Source organism: Leptidea sinapis, chromosome 41, assembly GCF_905404315.1.
Source record: "Leptidea sinapis chromosome 41, ilLepSina1.1, whole genome shotgun sequence".
Lineage (NCBI taxonomy): Eukaryota > Metazoa > Arthropoda > Insecta > Lepidoptera > Pieridae > Leptidea > Leptidea sinapis.
In genome coordinates this window covers 4,835,004-4,855,298 of record NC_066305.1, presented here as the reverse complement: position 1 = coordinate 4,855,298, position 20,295 = coordinate 4,835,004, and the positions used below count along the sequence as shown (strand labels likewise).

General features: G+C 36.4%; 1 protein-coding gene across 1 annotated transcript; it reads right to left on the bottom strand.

Moving 5' to 3' along the window:
• Nucleotides 1-765: 765 nt before the first annotated feature.
• LOC126976619 (myc proto-oncogene protein) lies at nucleotides 766-18,065 on the bottom strand. Its single transcript, XM_050825094.1, has 3 exons — nucleotides 17,735-18,065; nucleotides 15,230-15,882; nucleotides 766-4,209 (listed from the first exon to the last, which is right to left on the bottom strand). Exons 2-3 carry the CDS (start codon nucleotides 15,768-15,770, stop codon nucleotides 3,665-3,667), a joined length of 1,086 nt encoding a protein of 361 aa, XP_050681051.1. The 5' UTR covers nucleotides 15,771-15,882; nucleotides 17,735-18,065; the 3' UTR covers nucleotides 766-3,664.
• Between the last annotated feature and the right edge of the window lie 2,230 nt (nucleotides 18,066-20,295).

Genomic DNA, 20,295 nt, shown 5'->3' with positions numbered 1-20,295 from the left:
ACAGTTTATAATCTCAGTTATAAAACCTCGACGAAATATAAATCGATCAAACGTGGCGTCCTTAATCTTATGTATGGGAAAGAGTGATGACCCGCAGAATCAAAAAATCACCATCATTGAAATGAACTAATATAAAATAATATAATTTTAAAATTGCAAGTTACTTGTTATGACTTTTTAATTATTTTCATTTGCACACTGCAGTAGATATTATCATCAATATGCATAATTAGACTTTTTCAAGAAGGAGCCATCAATTTTAAGATAAGGAACGACAACAGAAACGATTGTTAACATATTGTTCGTTTCTTTGCAACAATGTCTTAGGTCCACGTTCGAAAAGCGTCGTTATCCATGATTACGTGTATTTTGTAGCTGATCATGGATAAGGTGTCTTTTAAAGGAATTATTACAATAAAATAAAAAACCAGATTTTTTTCTAAGCCGAAAAAAAGCAGAGCTTAAGAAACACACTCCTCTCGTACCACACAGGTACGTTAAATCACAGTATCTAACCACTAATTTAGCCTTACGTATCCCATAATTATATCAAAAACAATAATCACATTTATTAGCCAACTGCTTCCGACCTCTGCTTTCATCCGGCTATCGTTTATTATCATATTTTATGGTTATCTTAATGTTCTCGATACAAATAATTAAGGAACAAAAACCAAAAAAAAAACATTCTTCTCGTAACAGTATCCAAAAACTCAGGATGTGGTAAGTACACATTATAATGCATAGTAATAACGTCACTTCAAAGATTGCAGGATGCAATATTAATATTAGGCGGAATCTATGTTACGCCCTGCATTCTCCATAGCGGCGCACCTACAACCGTCGCTTACACTCACAACAACCCCGGCCATTGGCCATCCATCTAATCTATACAAAACAAACCAATCGATAAAAACACTCGATACATCACCCGATTGGTCCCACTGAGCAAACGACGATTAGATCTTTTAAAAACGGATACTTTTTGTAGAAAAAAAAATTAAACTATAACATGACTTAATCATCCCAATCTTATGTTAAAATATACAAACGAAGTTTAATGTTATTTCTCTCTGTACATTTTCCGTTTGGCGGTGTTGGAAATGTGCCTTGTAACAATACCATGTCGTGTATGATGCGATTCATAAATGCAACCAATCTTCCTACTTTACAAAGCTTACAAGTCGCCTTAACTATACCAATATCTACTGACTTTTTCTTAAATAAAAATTATTTCACACTTTTTTCAATTCAATGAATTTACTGTCGAGCGATTTACATGATAAACGAATTTAAATAAAGGTTTTGCGAAATGTTTTATAATATTGATTGAAACAATTTTATTTTACAAACACTGTATCATATTAGTAAAAGTTATACAGAAAAATGTCTGTCTTTTACACGTCAATTATTTTAAATGTAAAAATATATAAAGTCATACTTATATGTATGTTTATCTTATATACATAACATCAAGGCAATTGGTAGACAACTCTTTATTTAAATTCGGATAATTCATCGCTTTAATTGTTTACATAATATTGACAAAAACGAAAAATTAAATGCAGGTACAACATTCGAGAATTACTATCTCTCCAGATACGAAATTTCAGACAATTACCAGAAAAACTTGATTATATAAAAAAAGAAGTAGCTAAGACCTAATCGACCTACATAATATGTACACTTTATTTAATATCTATTGGAAGATAAACTGCAAATCTTTAACGCGATTATTATAAACCTCTCCGTGTACCCTAACTATAAGAACAACGCTATCACTAAGATAATATTTCTCACAAAAAATATTTCTTGCAACTAATTCGAGTATAAACCTAATATTATTTTTTATATTATGTACAGAGCAAGGCACATTCCGCACACAATTAAAGCCTTCACAATTCTGCTGACCATGTGCATGATAAAACAACAACCTTTGAAGATCCGGCAGGAGAAGAATCTAATATACTATCTTTAAACTATGTCGAACTGACTTCGTTCTCCGGCCGGTGTCTTGTATTGACTAAAACTACCTCGATTACGTCACTAAACTTACTGCAATAAACATATCATTAACATTAAAATAAAAAAAAAACGAAAATGCACAATTCTAGTAGTAGGTACCTATAAGGAACTATTTTGTGGTTGATGACGTACCGTTACCCGGTCATCTGCGTTTGTAGGCGTATGTTATCAAATACGGTCTATTTTACATTATTGGACACAAGTCACTGAGATTATGATTCACTTTGAAATTATCACTGGTAAAATAAGCATTTAAACTAATATCATTTTATCGAGTCTACGGCAGTATATAATATATAACTTCTTGTATACTTACCAAAAGTTGACACTAAGCTAAGCGCCATGTACAGTGGCTGGGTATATGAAAAACAAAACTATTTTGTACCAATAGGACTTAGAACTGAGGTACAGATCGTTCGCGAAAATATAACATTAATTTCTCTATTGCTACAAAACATAAACCGTGGAATATATCTGCGAATCTACCGGAGCTTAGTGTAGAAACTAGTGTGTATCTTCAAATTGTACAGTTATTAAATTGATTGGTCGTTTACTGCTTGTACCTCAGTTCTATTTATTATTAGTAAAAAGTGCACAAAATATATAATTTTAAATAACCACCATATTATGTACCTTCCATTCAACTTACTGCCAACAAAGCAATACATAATAAAATCCAACGTCGCTTTTTTAATTTGAATAAAACTAAGATATAGTCAAAATGTCATAAGTAAGGATAATAACGATAATTCATTAATTTTTCAACCAATTACAATAAAATTAATATACTTAAAGTAAAATGCATGATGGGTGGTGCTGATTTAAAATCATTTAAATATCGCAATTGTCAATCCAAAATCTTACAAAATAAGTGAATCAGTATTAGCGCAATTATGATATAAAACATGTAAAATTATTAAATTTACACAGTAACACAGAATCAATAAAAGCAAAAGAGCTTACATTGAAGTAATTAGACGATTAACAGTTTTAACAACGATCTCACCGGCCACATCTCGAAGCTTCGTCGAGAAATTGGCGAGTGAGATTCATATGATTCGGGCCGAAAACATATATGATGGCCAGCGCCTGTCAGAATTTCCTTCTCCAAATACCAGACGGACCTAACCAAACTACGTCGACTACGAAACCTAACTATATATATACAGACTGCAAGAACCTAGCAATGTAAAAAGTAAAAAACCATAATTGTTTGTAAACAATATATAAACACTTATGTCGTAATAACACGGAGTAAATCTGTATCTGTCAAATATTTCAAAAACATTTTGCCGAGGTATAACCAGTCTAAGAATTTACAAAGCAGTCTGTCTCTAGGTTACGATTCCGTGTAGAGCTAACAGTTTTACGGCCCACTTTGGTTTGCACATGTTTGAGCAGAGCCTTCAGAAAGCCTCACAGCTACGCATGGATACACGCAATCCGCAGGGAAAGCCTTAAAGCTGATAAATACAATACAATAATTCCACTGTTTTACAACTAACGGAAGTACGATACTGTACAAGGTGCGGCGATCAATTTATATAAAAATTCACGAAGAGTTCGGTCCACGCGCAACATAAGTCACACGAAGGCGCGGTTCACGATAAAAGTATTACCAATGGAGTGCGCGTTGCACTCAGTAAGGTCGATACCTCGCCGAAAGCATAGTCCGAAGTTTCTTCAGTTTAGTAATAAGTTTATTCTGCTGCTTCTTCAGGTATTCCCGCTCGAATTCATCTTCGCGCAGCTTGCGGCAAAGGGCTGCAGCTTCTCGTAAGATGACGACTTTAGGTGCGCGTTCTTTATCTCTCGTAGCGGGTATCTGTTTCTTGAGTTCGTCGAAGAGATTTTTGAGGCCAATCCGCCGTAAGCGTTCCATGTCGTTGTGTATCGACCGGCGCTCGATATCGGGGGACTCGGCTTCGGAGTCCGTGTCAGTGGTGGACCTTCCACGTCTGCCGGGGCCTCTCCGCCGCCTGGGCGTCGGGGGTGACGTCACTCCTGTGGGTGGTATTAAGCGTTTTCTAGCTACCGGTCTGGGGGTCACGTTCACCTCAACCGACTGCTGAACGCTGTGGCGCTCAGGCCGGTGAGTGTGTGAGTAGCAGTCCACACGTAGGTGGGAGCTCGTGGCCATCGGTTGCTGTGTAGTCCCGATAGATACTACGTCTATTTCTTCCTCTGCAACAATAGAAAACACATTTTCAAAATCGATTCTGCATAAAGAGCGATTTAATATCGCACCGTTAGGAGTTATGAATAAAGATAGGCCCGCATGTTATTATAATATTTCATTCCTTTCATTCATTGCGTTCGCATCACCATAAAAGGCGGGCAATTGTCATAGCGTAGATAGGTATAGGCGCATCTAGATGCAGCGAGGACGGGATGCGATTGCAGTGCTCAGGTGGGAGTGGGTGTACGGCGGGAGGGGGAGGGGGGAGGACGTCGACCCCGCCGTACTACCGCAGCGTCTGTCGACATCGATCCAGACGCCTGACGTCACGGCAATTCGCGCCAAAACGTGTGCGCATGCGCGGATTTACCGCAGCGTCCGCACTCAATGGACTATATGGTCTATATGCCACGGGTTATCAACCCGCGGACACGCTTTCCGAAACTTTACCGGTTGCCAACTAATCAACTGTCACGCTTCAAATTAAAACTGCCCTAATTTGAAGAACGATCGCATCTATTAGTAGTACTTTATGTGAGTGAAGATGAATCAAATGTAGGAAGACGTACGGGGTTGTTGACTTCAGTAAAAGCCTCAACACGGGCGTCTCCAATATAATGTACCTGTCTTTTCTAGAAACAAAGTCATGGGACTAAGCCTCCCAAATGAACAGGATAATCCGTGAATTACATAAGATGGGCAACGCGCCTAGAATGTCCCAAGTATGTAATTTGATTTGAACGGAAATTCGACCTACATACCGGCTGTTTCTGCAATGATTGCAATTTAGCGTATTGTCCTGAGCTAGCGTATTGTTATTTTTATGAATGAATTAACAAGTCGCTCTAAACTGTAGCGTAGTAGCTAACACGATACAAGGAATTCAACCTAAGGTGTTGCGATCGGATTGCAATTTGCAACAAGCAACATCGAATTATGTCAACAGTTCAAACGTAAAGTAAGCTTCATATCCGATATTCGAATTAGTAGAAACGCCATCAGCAGTTCAGTCCGGAAATGTAACTTTGATAAATTTCTAAGTATAAAAAAATTAAGCGCTAAAAATATTATGTATCGTATAATAAGATATACATATTCTCTAATCTAGATATTCGTTTATGATTGCGGTTTTTTTTAATTCCCGGGAACTTTCCATCGGATCTATTCTTAAACAAGTAGGGCAGTAGGCAAATGTGATTTCTATTTTATATCACTCGAAATAGAAGGCGTAGGCGAGTACAATTGCGTGTTTCAGGGACGTCCGTGTAATTTGCGAACTTCATGAAGAAATCGCATAATCTAAGCGACGATAAATCCGCACACCGACGCAATCTTTTTATTCAATTTCCGCATAGTTACGCCGCTTATCGCACTATTCGCATTGCGCACAGCTCATCGCTCTAATTTTATCCTTCGGGCGCCTGTCGCGTGACGCGCTTATACAGGATGATTATTTTTATAGGTCTCGGAGGGCGAAAGGGGTTTTTATGTATGATATCAACGACGAGTGACGACTGCGCTTTTATAATAAAATTATTAAGTTAAGCTTATTATTATTTCTAGCGGGGGTTATAAAAAAACAATAAATGTATGTACAATTATCCAAAACTGTTTAAAACACAAACTCATTCATTCACTTATAGAAAATTGCGTTATAGTCAAGACATCAATAATTTGCCAATATACCTAATAATTAATTGGACGCCGCGGGAACTGATTAACTTATTACTGGTGCTTAAAATAAATAAATTCACACAAACATCTGTATCTAGAGGAACAGGTAGACGTAACAGACTTAGATTTGCCACGGAGATTGCCTGGCTTCTTCCACTAGCATATTTTTTTTTATATAAAGAGTGCACATAGCACTCTTATTATTGCTACTTTTGAGCTGGCAATATATGGCTGGACGCAAACATGCAAGATGCTCAAGTGATGTGAAGTGGTGAGAAATCGCAACACCAGGGGTCAAAAAATACGCGTCGGTCTTAGGTTGGGACTATGCTGTAAGCTTTAAGGTTCCTAAGTCGTATCGGTTCGGAAAAACTGTAGCCGTTTATTGATAATAAATGACCTCTAGTTTTACATCGTTTACGATGTGTTGAATTTCCTAATAAATAGATAAATATAAAATGATGCACTACATGTGATATATAGTTTCTTATTTTTTTTGTCGATCCAATACTACTTGTGAAGTCGGGGCGAACTACTGGTATTATATAAAATGAGCTGTTGCTGTTGCTATGGGAACAGAAATTTCTCTTTCCCTGGCGCCCGCGCCATCTCGATGAACAGTCGCCACTCGTATATGTTACACGCTCGGCATGTAAATGATACGGTTTGTATTGTGTCGCGGCCATTTCGGTCTACTGCATATCTATTATACCTACATCGAGATCGGACGGACATCGTCACGATGACGACACGAATACAGAAACGCGCTATTGAAGTTCTTCCGATAGATAATGGTAGAAATATTAGGGACAGTAGCGCTCTTCTGATTTGTACGATGTTGCAAGGAGTGTATATTATATATACAGAGATGATTAATGAGTGAGTGATGTAAGTGTAATTAAAAGGACACGTTCACTCAAGGTATATTTTCGCGTTGTTTAATTTAATCAAAAACCAAACTTATTTTCACGATAAAAATAATTATATGACAAAATTCACGGTACACGGCAAGAGCAAGCGTTGCGAATAGAGAATTTAACCTTCACTAGGCACGTTGATTGGCTTAACACTCGTCAATTATGTCGATTTGGATGCGAATTTCAAATAATTTTACCAGTGCGAATAATACTTTGCCTTACCAAGACGATATACCTAAAATCAAGTAATTTCTATCATTCTAAATAAATAAATAATCTATTAGCGTATAATGTTGAGAGAATATAAACATGAGGTGGAATTCGCTGCAACTCAGATAGCAAGTAGCAACCAAACATTAAGAAGATTATAACAAATACTACCCAAGGAATGGCTAGGAATGAGAACATTGAGATTTGAGGTTCAAAACAGGTTGAAACTCATTCATTTTTCTAGTTCAACGGTCGTGATGTTAGGTGATTCGGCAATGACGTGTCAAAAAGTACCTATGCGATATTTTCAAGCCTTCATCAAGCCGAAGGCATACAAATTGAGGGCAATTGACTTGTATAATATCTGTACTCGAACCATTGTGTATGTCTATTATGAAGATTATTCTACAATAAGTACTTACTTAGATAAAACTAGCTAATCTTTGATAACATTTATTCTATTATAATTCATGGCAGTATGGTAATGTTAAAAGGTGCGCGATCAGCTGTGCAAATCCAACGTAGATTAGTCACAATTTCTAGCTAACATCTGAGTCGTGAGAAACTGAATGAGTCACTGCTGCTTTTGCTCATTTAATCTTAGTCTAGACAGCGTATTGAGTTCGCAGTTCCAAACTGAACTCAAACAGGTCTGTAGTTCGAGTACCCCGACACTACAACTTCCTTAATTGTGTAACCACCGCGATCTTTGTTAACATGAGCCCTGTTCTGAACAGTCGAATTTATTCTTGCTGAACAGCTTTGTCTAATTGGGTTTCATATTAACTTATGCCAAAGTTGGAGTCATAATATCTAAACTCAAATCAATGTCTATAATACCGATATTGAATTACTGTAATAGTCGATATAGATTCGAACGATCATTGTTTTCGATTTAATTTTTGAAAAGTTCAAAGTTTTCATTTTAATCAATATTAGTATGTTGCAATACTACCTACAGTTACGGTAATAATTCATTTAATTGTAACCCAATATACATAAACATCTCAGATAGTTTGTGTTTTCTTTTAATTAAGCTCATTTACCTGAGTACAAGTATTAAAAATAATCAATCAAATTGAATGTCAAACAACGCTGAATTTTTGTCTTTGAATGGAATGGAATGCAGTTGTTGGAATGGTGTCGTCAGTGGTCAGGTGAGACCCAAGTCTGGGGCCACACGGTCCGCTGGCCACGGCTGCGAGGCCAAGTTCACTGGCATTTGAGCGCGATAATTAAAAAGTATCGTGACGTGCTTCGAGACTCACGCCATCTTATACAGGTTGTTTGATAACGCCGCCGTGTTTCGTTAAAAAAACCTACTCTGTTAATGCATCTTCTAACGGATTTTTACAGCGAAATACTTAGGCAATGACTGGGCGTTTTAGATAACTTAACGAACGTTAGAATTATCTCAAATAAAATGTATTAATTGATTCAAATTCGCAGGTAATTTCGATAAGATAACAGACATCGATTAGGGAAACCAGATAAAAAAAGTTGATAACAGTCGCGTGACCGTTTCGTCGGCTATAATGTAGAACATCCTGTATACACCAGCCGAGTCTGATGAATGCTAATAAGCGATATGTACCAGTTCTACAAGACGTCGCTTATAATTTTTAATCGTACACTTTCTCATTGCTCAACCGGCAACCGGAAACAACCGGTGTTTATTAATAAAACATTAAAAACATAGTTCCGAGCCCAAATTAATGCTTTAAAATTATGTGATGGGCGTTTCCCATCGCACTGGCATGTCATGTGTCAGTCAATGGTATTAAGTACGGAGCATGTGGGTGAGTAAAACAAGCCGGCTAACTAGGTATTTTGGTCGTATTACGCAACCAAAAGAAGTCGGTCATCCGCGCTGTGGTTAACAGCCGGGGCCGGGCGCCTTCCGAAGTAGGTAGAGTTAATTTATGGCGGATCGATTGAGCGTTCGGCCTTGGCGAGGTTTAGGCGGAAGTTCATGGGCAAATGTTGTGCGTAGAAAAAATCCGCGTTGCCACATGTAGGCACTTAGCTGGAAAATTATAGAAAAACAGCTCGCTCGCTTGATAATATACGAACGAGTTTGTATACTTTGAAGCATATATTCGGAACAACAAAACTTCTTTCCAAGTCGTTCACTACATGGCCTCCATATCGATATGTATATAATTAATATTGCTTTAAAACCTGACTGAATTTTATCATTATGTTGCCTTAATCTATTTACCTAAGTAGAAACACAATATTAAAAAAATTAATACAACTCAAATACCTTCAAATTATAAATGACAACAACGAAAAGCTTATACCAATTAAGGATAATTTAAAACACTCGAAACATCGAGACAAAAAAATCGTATTTAAATGAACAAGCTATTCGATACTTAATAAGGATGTAGATATGCAACTGTGCGATTAATTAAAATACAAAGCACAATAATGAGCGACCTATCTAAATGTCACAGAGGTCAAGAGTATCGTGGTCGCAGTCCCTCCGCCTCCCAATTAATAGTTTCCGGAGGTCTTCTTTTGGAAAACTCGTTTCATTGCGTCACAACTATTGGTATCAAACGAGTGCCACACCCATCGCGATACATAGAACTGGTAATATCAATATATTGAGGCGTTATCAGCGTGTGAACACATTACAAGACATATTTTATGAAACTTTGTAACATTTGATTGTAAATAACAGTTGACATCAAAGTGGTGGATATTCCACAGAAGAAGCGTAAGTAACACTATTAGTTTCAAATTTCACTTCAGAATTGGTTGACGCACAGATTATTGAAAATTATTATGTAAGATCGAATTCAGATATTATAGCGAATGAAGACGAAAGAAAGATAATAAGCGAAGAGAAAGAGTATGTTTGCCACAGACTAATGAATATACTAGCGTATAGACGACCTAAGAGTCTGATAATGCATAAACAATTTTGATTTGTCAATGTGTGCCTTAACTAATGGTTTAATGTTCAAAATGCCGAGCGAATCTAATTGTTTAGTTGACAATAAATATCGGTTAGACTACTATACTACAGATTCGCTTTCCTTTTCTGTCTTACTGCATCTCCGCTACAAATGTTATTTAATCTCACGGATATTTTGTTTGTCTATACCATATTAATATAAGGTAAGGCTGTGGTGCGAGGTGATGAGAGTGAAACAGAAGGTAGATCCATTGCTGCTTTTCATTCACTATTATTGGTGGACAAATAAGGCCATGGTAAATAATATTACGATAATTAGCAGTACGATAATTTAAAGATATAAGTACATATTACATAGTTATAGGTATACACTAAGCAGTCTCTCGTTCATGTCTATGGCACGAGGACGGTCACGTGACCGCGTGATATTACGACACCCGAATGTAATATGTAAATTATTAAACGTTTATTAGGAAAAACACCGAATAACTTAATACAGACAATTAATCAGTCATTTGCATACACATGGGGCCCCAAAGTAGATGAACTTTATAACTTCAACGACTCATATCCATAATATTATCTACACCTATGTTATGTTACAACTTTTAACAGACTAGGAGCATCCTTAGTATTTGTAACACCATTAAGAAAGTTCTTTTGGAACACGCTGTATAAGAACGCCACATACATACGGATAAAAATATTATATACAATCAAATTAAGTCAGTCTCATACAATTTTGGCCCTAATTTAATTAAACCCGGTAGTATGTGAGCGGTATAGGATGTCTATCACGTGATCACAAGTGACCCACTTAACCGCAATCATTAAATTAAAACAAAAACGGATTCGGTTAGATGAAGGTGACAACACTAGCACTATCTTGTTGCCGGGCTCGTTATCGCGCCTAGTAAGTTAAAACTCTTTCGTGATAAGACAGTACAAATTTATGTTAGTGTTACAATATGTATTATTTTTATCGGTATTGATAGTTGATTCACGAAGGCCAAACGGGGGCCGCTGAGGCGCTCACCGAAATCATTCGATACTTGATAACAAATATGGAGAAACTATGGTCATCTTTATTCTGAAGATAACGTTAACACGAAATCGCCATCCCTATTATATAGTGTATCATAAATGCAAATTTATGACTTTCATAAAAAGATTAGACAAATAAATAATTTAGAAATGGCTGTAACATCGTTAATCCGCCCAGAAAAGATAATCCCAACTTAAAAATGGCGACAAATAATCAGTTGCCCCAATCACTTACTGACCTAGAATCAAGCATTTATCTCGATATCGATACATCATAACGTTTGCGATTGTTTTAAATCGCGCGATAACTTCAAGGTCGCGAGGTACATCCCTACTTCGCAATCGAGTACTACCAAGTACCAACAGCGTGGTGAATTTATCAGTAAAACGCAATAAAACATAGTATTTTAATATTAATAAATTGATTTAATGCTACAATGCTGTAAGTCAAATGTGTTACGTAATTCGAAAAACTGTACTGATGTAGATATTATTATACGTCGAGCTGCGGCCGTAGTGTATTAACGTAAATTTTTAATCTTTTGTATTATTGTTGTGTATTCGCGGCACTGATAATGTTGAGAACATTTGTGTTGCTATGTACCCATAGAGCATAGATTGTAAAAGTATTTAGATATGAGTTTTGATTGTTGCTTTTACTAACATTTAACATAAGACAATCTCAAGCTCAATAGCAACATACCTACACACCACTCTCATATCAATATCAATTGTTATAATCTAGGTATAACTCTTGTCTATGGGATTAAAAAAAATGTTTATATTAAATATTCCAAAAATACGTATTTTACAATATTATGACACCGAGTGGCTACCAATGACATGCTCCGTCTTGCATTTGTTTAGGCATGTTATTAGTATCTAGGTCACATAGAAATACCTAAAGAAACCGCATAATTAGCATTACCACGCCTAGGATGTTTTATTATTATGTATTAAATTTTAAACATACAAATTAAAATATAAATCGTTATTTATAAAATATTCGATTCCGATTCGATTTAATTATGTTGATTTAACCGGTTTAGACGCGGTTACACAATTTACATAGTGCTGTTTGTTACTAAGGCGATGCGTGGTAACTGGCGTATAATGTTTGGACAATCTATTTCATTGATCGTTTAAATTAAAAGTGCTAAAAAGTTCGCGCCTAGCGCCAATATTGAGTGGAACGTATGACCTCGACTATAGATATAACACGTTTGGACAGGCCAAACCGGTTTTAATGCCCTGGATTGCCCTCTAAGGGCCCACAATACCTTTAGCTTACTTGCTTGGCGGAGGTACATCACCACCGTCTACGATTGATATCATTGTTAAGAATTGCCCTTCTGGAATTTATATGTCGTACTAGTTACTACTTACGTATTTATATTTTACAAAGGCGCTCTTCATTGAGTGTTTAAAAATTAATTAATTAATTTTATGCAGAACCCGTTCTGTACTGCAATTGTAAGGAATTGAACACCCTACTATTTGCCTCCACTAGTAAAATACAATACAGGCGATGAGAAGAAGTAGATACCGATAGACCGGATGCGCAATAACTTTAAGTATGAAACTACATATTCTGATGTCCCATGAAGGTAATAGATGCATGTAAAACCTATATAGCCATATTAAATTTCTATATAGTAAATAATGTTTGCAAACATAATCTGTCAAGATAATAGTTATGCAGGTCAAAAGCACCTAGACTGTAGTCGCTCTTATCAGAGACTTATTAGGTTAGTTATAATAATAGTAGCTAGTAGCTAGGCGTAGACGACGAACAACGTTGCGAAATCTCGAGAGCGCCGCGTTCCGTTTTACAGACTCCAATAAAAATAACATAAAATAGTTTTACTTGTATATATCTGAAGACCGCGTATCATGTGTATGATAATAAAAATGATTTATTAAATACATTGCCTCACGGTGCGCTATGTGGAACGCCAGTAAAAATCAGCGCGGCCCAAGTAACAATGGTGTGTAGGATTTTGCCATAAATTGGCGCGAAAATGTGATAAGTTTAACTACGAGGCGCTACCCGGCGCGATAACAGCGCTAGGTGCAGTAGAAATTCCCACGCGTAGTGATGCGACATACCAGTCGCTATATTATAAATCATTACGTAAACACAGAAATATTAATCGATATAATTGTCGAATCAACAGTACTTTATTCGCTATTATTATTATTTTGTATGTATGTATATATATATATATAGATATACGACCTTGGTTTTCGTTTAATAGTAAAATAAACTCGATGTTTTCGGGGAATTTCATTATTTTAAATTACAGCATTCAATTCCTCAGTATTTTAAGCTAAACAACCAAATCGCCAATTAGGTACATAGATAGTTTGGAAAGGAGATCACCAAAACCTTCCATACATCGGTTATGAAATACCAAAAGCAGGAAAATCATTATAGTAATCTACGATCGCCATTTTAGGACCACGATTGAATAGAATAATTGTAGTTTCTTGCCCCTTCGTAATCGCAGGTTAAGTTATATATTTTAAGATAAACGTATATATTTTAAGATATAGGAATTTCTTCGTACTTCAGAAATTTATTTATTAAAACTTTTTTGGCTCAAATTGTTTGACTGTTCAATGAAAGACAAATTGTGCCCCCCTTGAACTAAATGTTTCTATTTCGACCGCAAAAGTGCGATAATCTTGGATAGACGTTATTCCAGACTTGTCTAATTGTCGTCCCGAGATAGCCGCCTGAGTACCGCATTCCAAACCGGTCCACCGAGCCGAGATCCACTTCAATGAGATTCCATTTCAATCCGTTGCATTCTTATACGGCTAACGGTCCGCCGATAGACTTGCGAATATGCAACTAGATACATATATCTATCTCTCCCTAGTAGTTGGGGGCATCCATTTTCTGTTTGTACGTTGACGCCCACTGATCGATGGTTTTGTGATGTAATATTACTTTTTACTACAAAATTTCATTCAGAATTTATGCCGTTTGAGGAAAGAAGTGTGAAAGACATATTTTATATCACAAACAAATAGGTATATTATTTTAGTGGGAATGAAAATGTCCCATGCCAGAATATAAAATGAGTTATTCGTCAGGGTTAGAGGCTACTTTGAATAACGGAAACTAACACGGATTGGTATTTAAGTACATGCCCATCGCGACCTCGCCGCTTATCAACAATCATAACTATGATAACAGACATTGTATGCGTGTGTTTGTTTATGCGACATTGATTCGACATTCATAAGATCTTCGATCTCTCCTGGACTCTATATTGAAACTGTTACAAACCAAAAGAATAATTCTAAATATTTTTGAATTTAATTTTCATATTTTTCAATACAAACTTTAAGGTAATATTTGGTTTGTTTAAGGTCTGTATGTCATTGAATATATTCTCCACATAATAATTAATTAATATTCACGGCCTATTACGCACTGGACGAAATGTAATTATTAGAATCAACCAATTATTCAAATAAGATGCCGTGCGAAACTAATTCAAAAGTAATTACTCAAAGAGAAACTGCAGTCTTGAATGTCAATTTAATCAGTTTTCAGTAATTCAACAATTGGTACTTTCGGATTGCAAAATTCGAGACGGGGAAGGCTGTTAACCCTGAATTAGGGACTCGGGAGGATGTGTCAATGTCGGGGTGTCTCGGTCGACGCACGACCGACCTTCTGAGCCCTCTAAACTGGTAACGCCGTATCCGCGGCAGAGGTGAGGAGCGTGGCCCGGGTTGAAGTAATTACATTTGACAATCCGAAGGCGACAGTTGACATTACGGAAGGTTGGGATGTTCAAGGTCGCCGTCGAAGGTTCCGGAAATGGGTGCGTCTAGACAGAGTAAGGGGAGAGATGGGTCGATACGCAGTTTCCCGCCTTCCGCCCACGCCTGCGTGCTGCCGCCGGCGTCCCAAAACCATCATGTTCTTAAAGCCTTGATTAATACGCGGAAGACGCTCTAAAACGACTATTACGACTTATATTTACATCCTAATTCTTGTTTAAACAATGTATATTCTATTACGCAGATAAGATAAAAACTCAGCAGACATTGCACAAAAATTAATTGAAGAAGAATAAATAATGAGACGATATTAATTGTCAAATACGAAATATGAATTTGACTTTGAATCTGACCTTAATAATTGACCACAGTCAAAAATGCTTGTTGCAATTAAAATATTGAATGAAAAGGTTAAAAGTTGAAATTAGTTATGTTATATGGTTTTACACTAACCTGATTCACATGAGTCTGATGGGGTTTGCACGCCGAGGTAGTCGAAGTGCTGGCGGGCGAGTGTGTACGAGTGATCCGCCGCCACGGCAGCAGAGTCCCGCAGGAGGCGCAGGGCAGTTCCGGCAACGTCCACGGCGTGCCGGAACTGCGGGGGCTCATCTCCGTCCAGAGTGGGCGGTGTTTCCGGCCGCGGAGGAGACATCTCTCGCCGCAACAAGCTCTGGCCGGGTGTAGCTGTCATCAAGTCGGTCGGCACGAATGTGTTGGTCGGGTGGACGGAGTCGGCACAAGAGCCAGCCCACATACAATCGTGGTGCACGATGTTGTCTTTGTGTTCTTCTGGCGTATCCGCTATTCGCCAATCGCCGTCGTTCTCTTGGAGTAAATTGGTAAAATGCGCCGTAGGTAACAGGTCCAATCTCTCGGCTTCATATTGCATTTGCGTCCAGAACTCGGAAGTTAGCGACAGATTCATGGATTCCTCGTCCAGCGATTCCCAAGCATCCAGCTGGAGCATGTGGGAGTCAAGTGGTGGTGACATTTTATTAATATTATATCTTAATACTAACTAGATTTAAAGCTAAGACGATGTCGTCGATATCACAGGGCCCTCTTATCACAGGAACGATGCGCGCGGACGACACGCACACCGTCTGAAACAAAAGAGAAGATTGACATTTATGTCTTGTTCCAAATTATTTATTTATTAGCTACGGCTGAAGCAGTTGCCTCCTAAAATCCAGTTAGACTTTATATTATTTACAAATAAACTCATTGTATAATTCAAATATTGCAAAAATGTTCATAAAATATATAAAATCCAATATAAAAACCTAGTCAAAAATGTGAAGTGCTGATGACCCTAAGTATTTACAAACACGTATGTAAATTCGTAATGCACAAAAGCAAGTGTTCACGACAAATTCAACAATAACACTGAAGTCTGGATTGGAACTACAAACGTTTTAAAGGGTATCATCGGCCTTGAGCACCATCCCAATTTAGACAATTAGAAATTGTACATCCAGAATTATCATTTTTTATTTTCTACCTGAGTATTCCGCGAAGTGGTCCGGACAGGTAAACTCTATAGAAAATATTATTACTGTTTACAAAGATTGGCGCGAAGTGACTGTTTACCAATACGGCCAATGCTTGGCGTAGCGTTCTTTATCAACTTACTGTTTTCCCGCTATTTATTTTCCTCTGAAGTAATTTACGTTGTGTTATGCAACTTGTTATGGAATTACCTTCTTCAGTATAATTTCGTTGCTTGTATATTTTATGTGGCAATTCTTTGATTAAAGCTCAATCTCAATCTCTGGACTAAAAAATTCGATGTGGTCAATGGTCATGCAACACAACGTCTGGTAAAAAAAATAAGAAAATTATATGTACTAAAAATTTAATGTAAAATCAATTTATAATTAAATGCATTTTTAGCCATTCAAAGTAATTTATTTATTTTGAAGATTTTTCGAAATTCAGACAGGAAGTTCTTGTTCGAGATGCCATCGAACTTAGTTATCTAGACAATATATTTTCGTTGCACAAAATCTTTCATAGCATTACCTTAAAGTATATTAATAACGTAATTAGTAATAAAATAAATGATATTATTATATAATTGATGCTTACCTATTTTTTTTTGTGTGTATGAAGCTGTATATTATGTTCATAGGTATTTGTATGTTACTGTAGAATTCATATGTTGTCCATGGTGAAAATTAAAAAAATCTTATCGCTTAAGTATTTACCTATTTTTCATACATTTATTAATTTTTTTGTACTTATTAATTTTTTGGATCCATATATTATAGGTAGATAATTAACATAATGTATTGCTGAATTTCTAAATAGTTTAATGCAATTTTTAGTAAATTTTGAAAAAATCCATGCGTATATATTTTTGATATTATTATCTACATTTTTCATTTCGAAAGATTATCTGAATTAAAAACAAACAGGTAATTCATTAATTTAAAATTAAAATTATATACGAATATTTGTTAATATATCAGCTGAAATGAAATATGCCATAAATTGCATACCCATAATATTTGTACACATTTTATATTAAAGTAATTGAATTATTATATTTTATTTATTAAAACAATAAAGGAGTATGTACTACTTATAACTTATTTTATGAGACCATTGAGACTTAAAATTCACTTCGTCTACCACCACAGAAAGACTTAATTTGTACTGAACAAAAATTAATAACATAAAATATATAAACAAATAATATTTAAATGATCGTAATATTAGGTATACTAACACACTAATTTTATATTTTCATTACACCAAAGCGTGTATGTACAAACTACATGAAATGGAATTTAGGTGCCGGTAATTCGCGGAATGTACAACCAAGCCTCGACACTCAGTTTACAAGCGACAACGCCCAGACCGGCTGATTAGTACTTCCCCGCGCAAAATAATAAATATATTAAATTAAAACTACCCTCTTATCACTTGGAATTTAATTAAGTCAACACTCACCAAAAAGTTTTGTGCAAATCGCAATCCGGCTTAGGCCGGCGAATTACACAATTTTACACAAGATTCTTCAGAATCTTCGACAAAGTTTTTTCCGTACACACTGCGTAACACTCACTGAGAATATGCGATTGGTTATACAGTGTAAATTTAATACGGTACTTCTTCCGAGACCTCCTATTGAGTTAGTCAAACACTGAAACATTATTCGGGTGCCGGTCCTAAGGAGAGCCGCGCGTGCCTTTCGTGTGACGCCGTGAACACGACTGCCGACTGACGACTAACAGTGCGCGATCTCGCGAGCGAGTATAGCCGCTGCCGATCGCCGCTTGCCGCCTGCGGGCCGACGATGTCGCTACTCGCTCGGGGACGCGAGTCGCGACGCTCGCCCCTCCCCGCCCGTCGACCCGCACATTTCCCTGCTCGCCGGCTAATTTGCTTCCATTCACTAAAATACGCTGTAATTACGTTAAACCACATCATTCTCTTATCACTATCAGCATTTATGATGATATTCTTTCACTCTGGCACCCTCTATATGTGTAAAAGCACTGTTATTACAGAATAATTAATCAAAATTTCCGGCGTCTCGCGGCGCGGCGGGGCAGTCAAGGAAGGAAATAAAGCGCAGCGGCATTCGGCGGACGTACCTATATTAAAATGTGTAATTGTATAGACTCAGACTGTACTGTACTAGCTAGTAGCTACAGAGGCGGTTTCTGTGACTGTGGGTGGAAAATCGAGCGTCACCACAGTCCACACTTGGTCGACGGACCTCGTAGTATTAGAACGTTTGTCTATTTTCTTTTTTACCACTTGTGTCGAAGCTAGTCCGTCTACATTCCGCGGGCGTTGGTTGGCGCGAACTAAACGAGAAATTCCTTTGATGAATTGCTAGCTGTTGCAGCTTCGTCAGTAGAAACAATTGGGTCATAACTTAGATGCTTACAACAAATTCTACTTCTACGAGTAGGTACACCAGCTCTGTTATAACGTCCTATTGTTTTGTTTATAGTTTGCGACTTGCGTTAAGTACCTATACGACTATGTTTCCTTTACAGTATTGCGCAGAAAACATTTTACTCGAAAAGAAAAATCATCTGTAGGTAGGTATAGTAAGTAGGTAGGTAGTAGTATCTAGTATATTAGAAATGACATCAAAAATAATTCTAAAGGAATTAATTTTGAGAGAATAAATGCCTTTTATGCCTTTTTAGGAATAATTGTAAAATATAAATGAATATTTATAATATACCTACCTAATATTAATAGTTATTATAATGTTAATAGGTATTATTTCCTGTGATGTCAAACCACAAGTCACTTTAATGTAGTATTGTTGAAATCTACTTTTACATTTTCAGATCAAATTACAAAATAATGTACGATTTTATTTTTTAATTTCTTCCTTCTTTCCCGCCACACAATACATCGACCTCGCATTCCTTGCATTGAAATCTCGCAAAAATAAAAATGCACGTCTGCTATGGAAGTCGTATAAATGAGCATTTTTTGTTTGCTTTTTATTGGTCAATTAGTTTTACTTAGCATTATGAATATCATAATAATAGGTATGTACGCAGGCTGTTTTTATTTGCTTGACGAACGTACAAGATTTGAAAGAGATAAAATGAAGGTTTTTATCAAAAAATCGCACACCAAAACCACATCACAAGCTACCATGTCAATATCTATATAACCTCAATGTTTATTGTGCATGTATTTCGACAGCGTCAATAATTTTACGCGGGCTCTCGATATAATAAATATCAAAAATATCTATTAAATTAAGAAAATAGTTAAATAACAAATACGTGAATGGATCATTATACTTTAGATAATATTATAGATACGTATTTCATATACGGCAAGAAATCATTATATTGTATTAGGATTTACGCATAACGTAAAAAATTCGTTTCCGCCCTACTTTAACTTCGCGCTTTCATTTAAAAAGGAGAGAAATTAGATCAAGCTTACCCTAAAAACTTGGTCCTTAAACTTAAGCACCCTTCAATTAATTTCCCATTCATGCAACCCTTTCCTCTACCAACTTTTGATACAACAAAAAATAGATAAACGGGAAGTTGCACTGTACACTTCCGAGGGTAACTAGCTAAATACATCAAACTATATCGTAGCTTGTCATGAGCATCTTGCCAGTTTTAGATAAAATATTCTTTTTATTGTATACCTGAGCCCCAAACAATATGATCGTAAAATATTTCAACATTGTATTAAAAAGGGCCGAGTTTAAAACCCGTTATAATCCGTACGTTTCCCGCTTATCTACACTGACAATTATTTTGTCACATAGTTTGACGTATTGGTGATAAACTTTGACAACTCCATAGACTAATAGAATAGTATTATCTATAGATAATGGGCTTGACAAGCACATTAGTAACTACGTGGTCGTAAATCCAATTTCATTAGGGTCGTAAACAGGTGAAAACTTTTTTATTTGGCTTATAAAATAATTGTATTCATTTCAACTTCCAAGTTAATTATTTATAATGTTAAGCCGCCGTTAGTTTATTATTGTGTTTGAATAGATATCAATG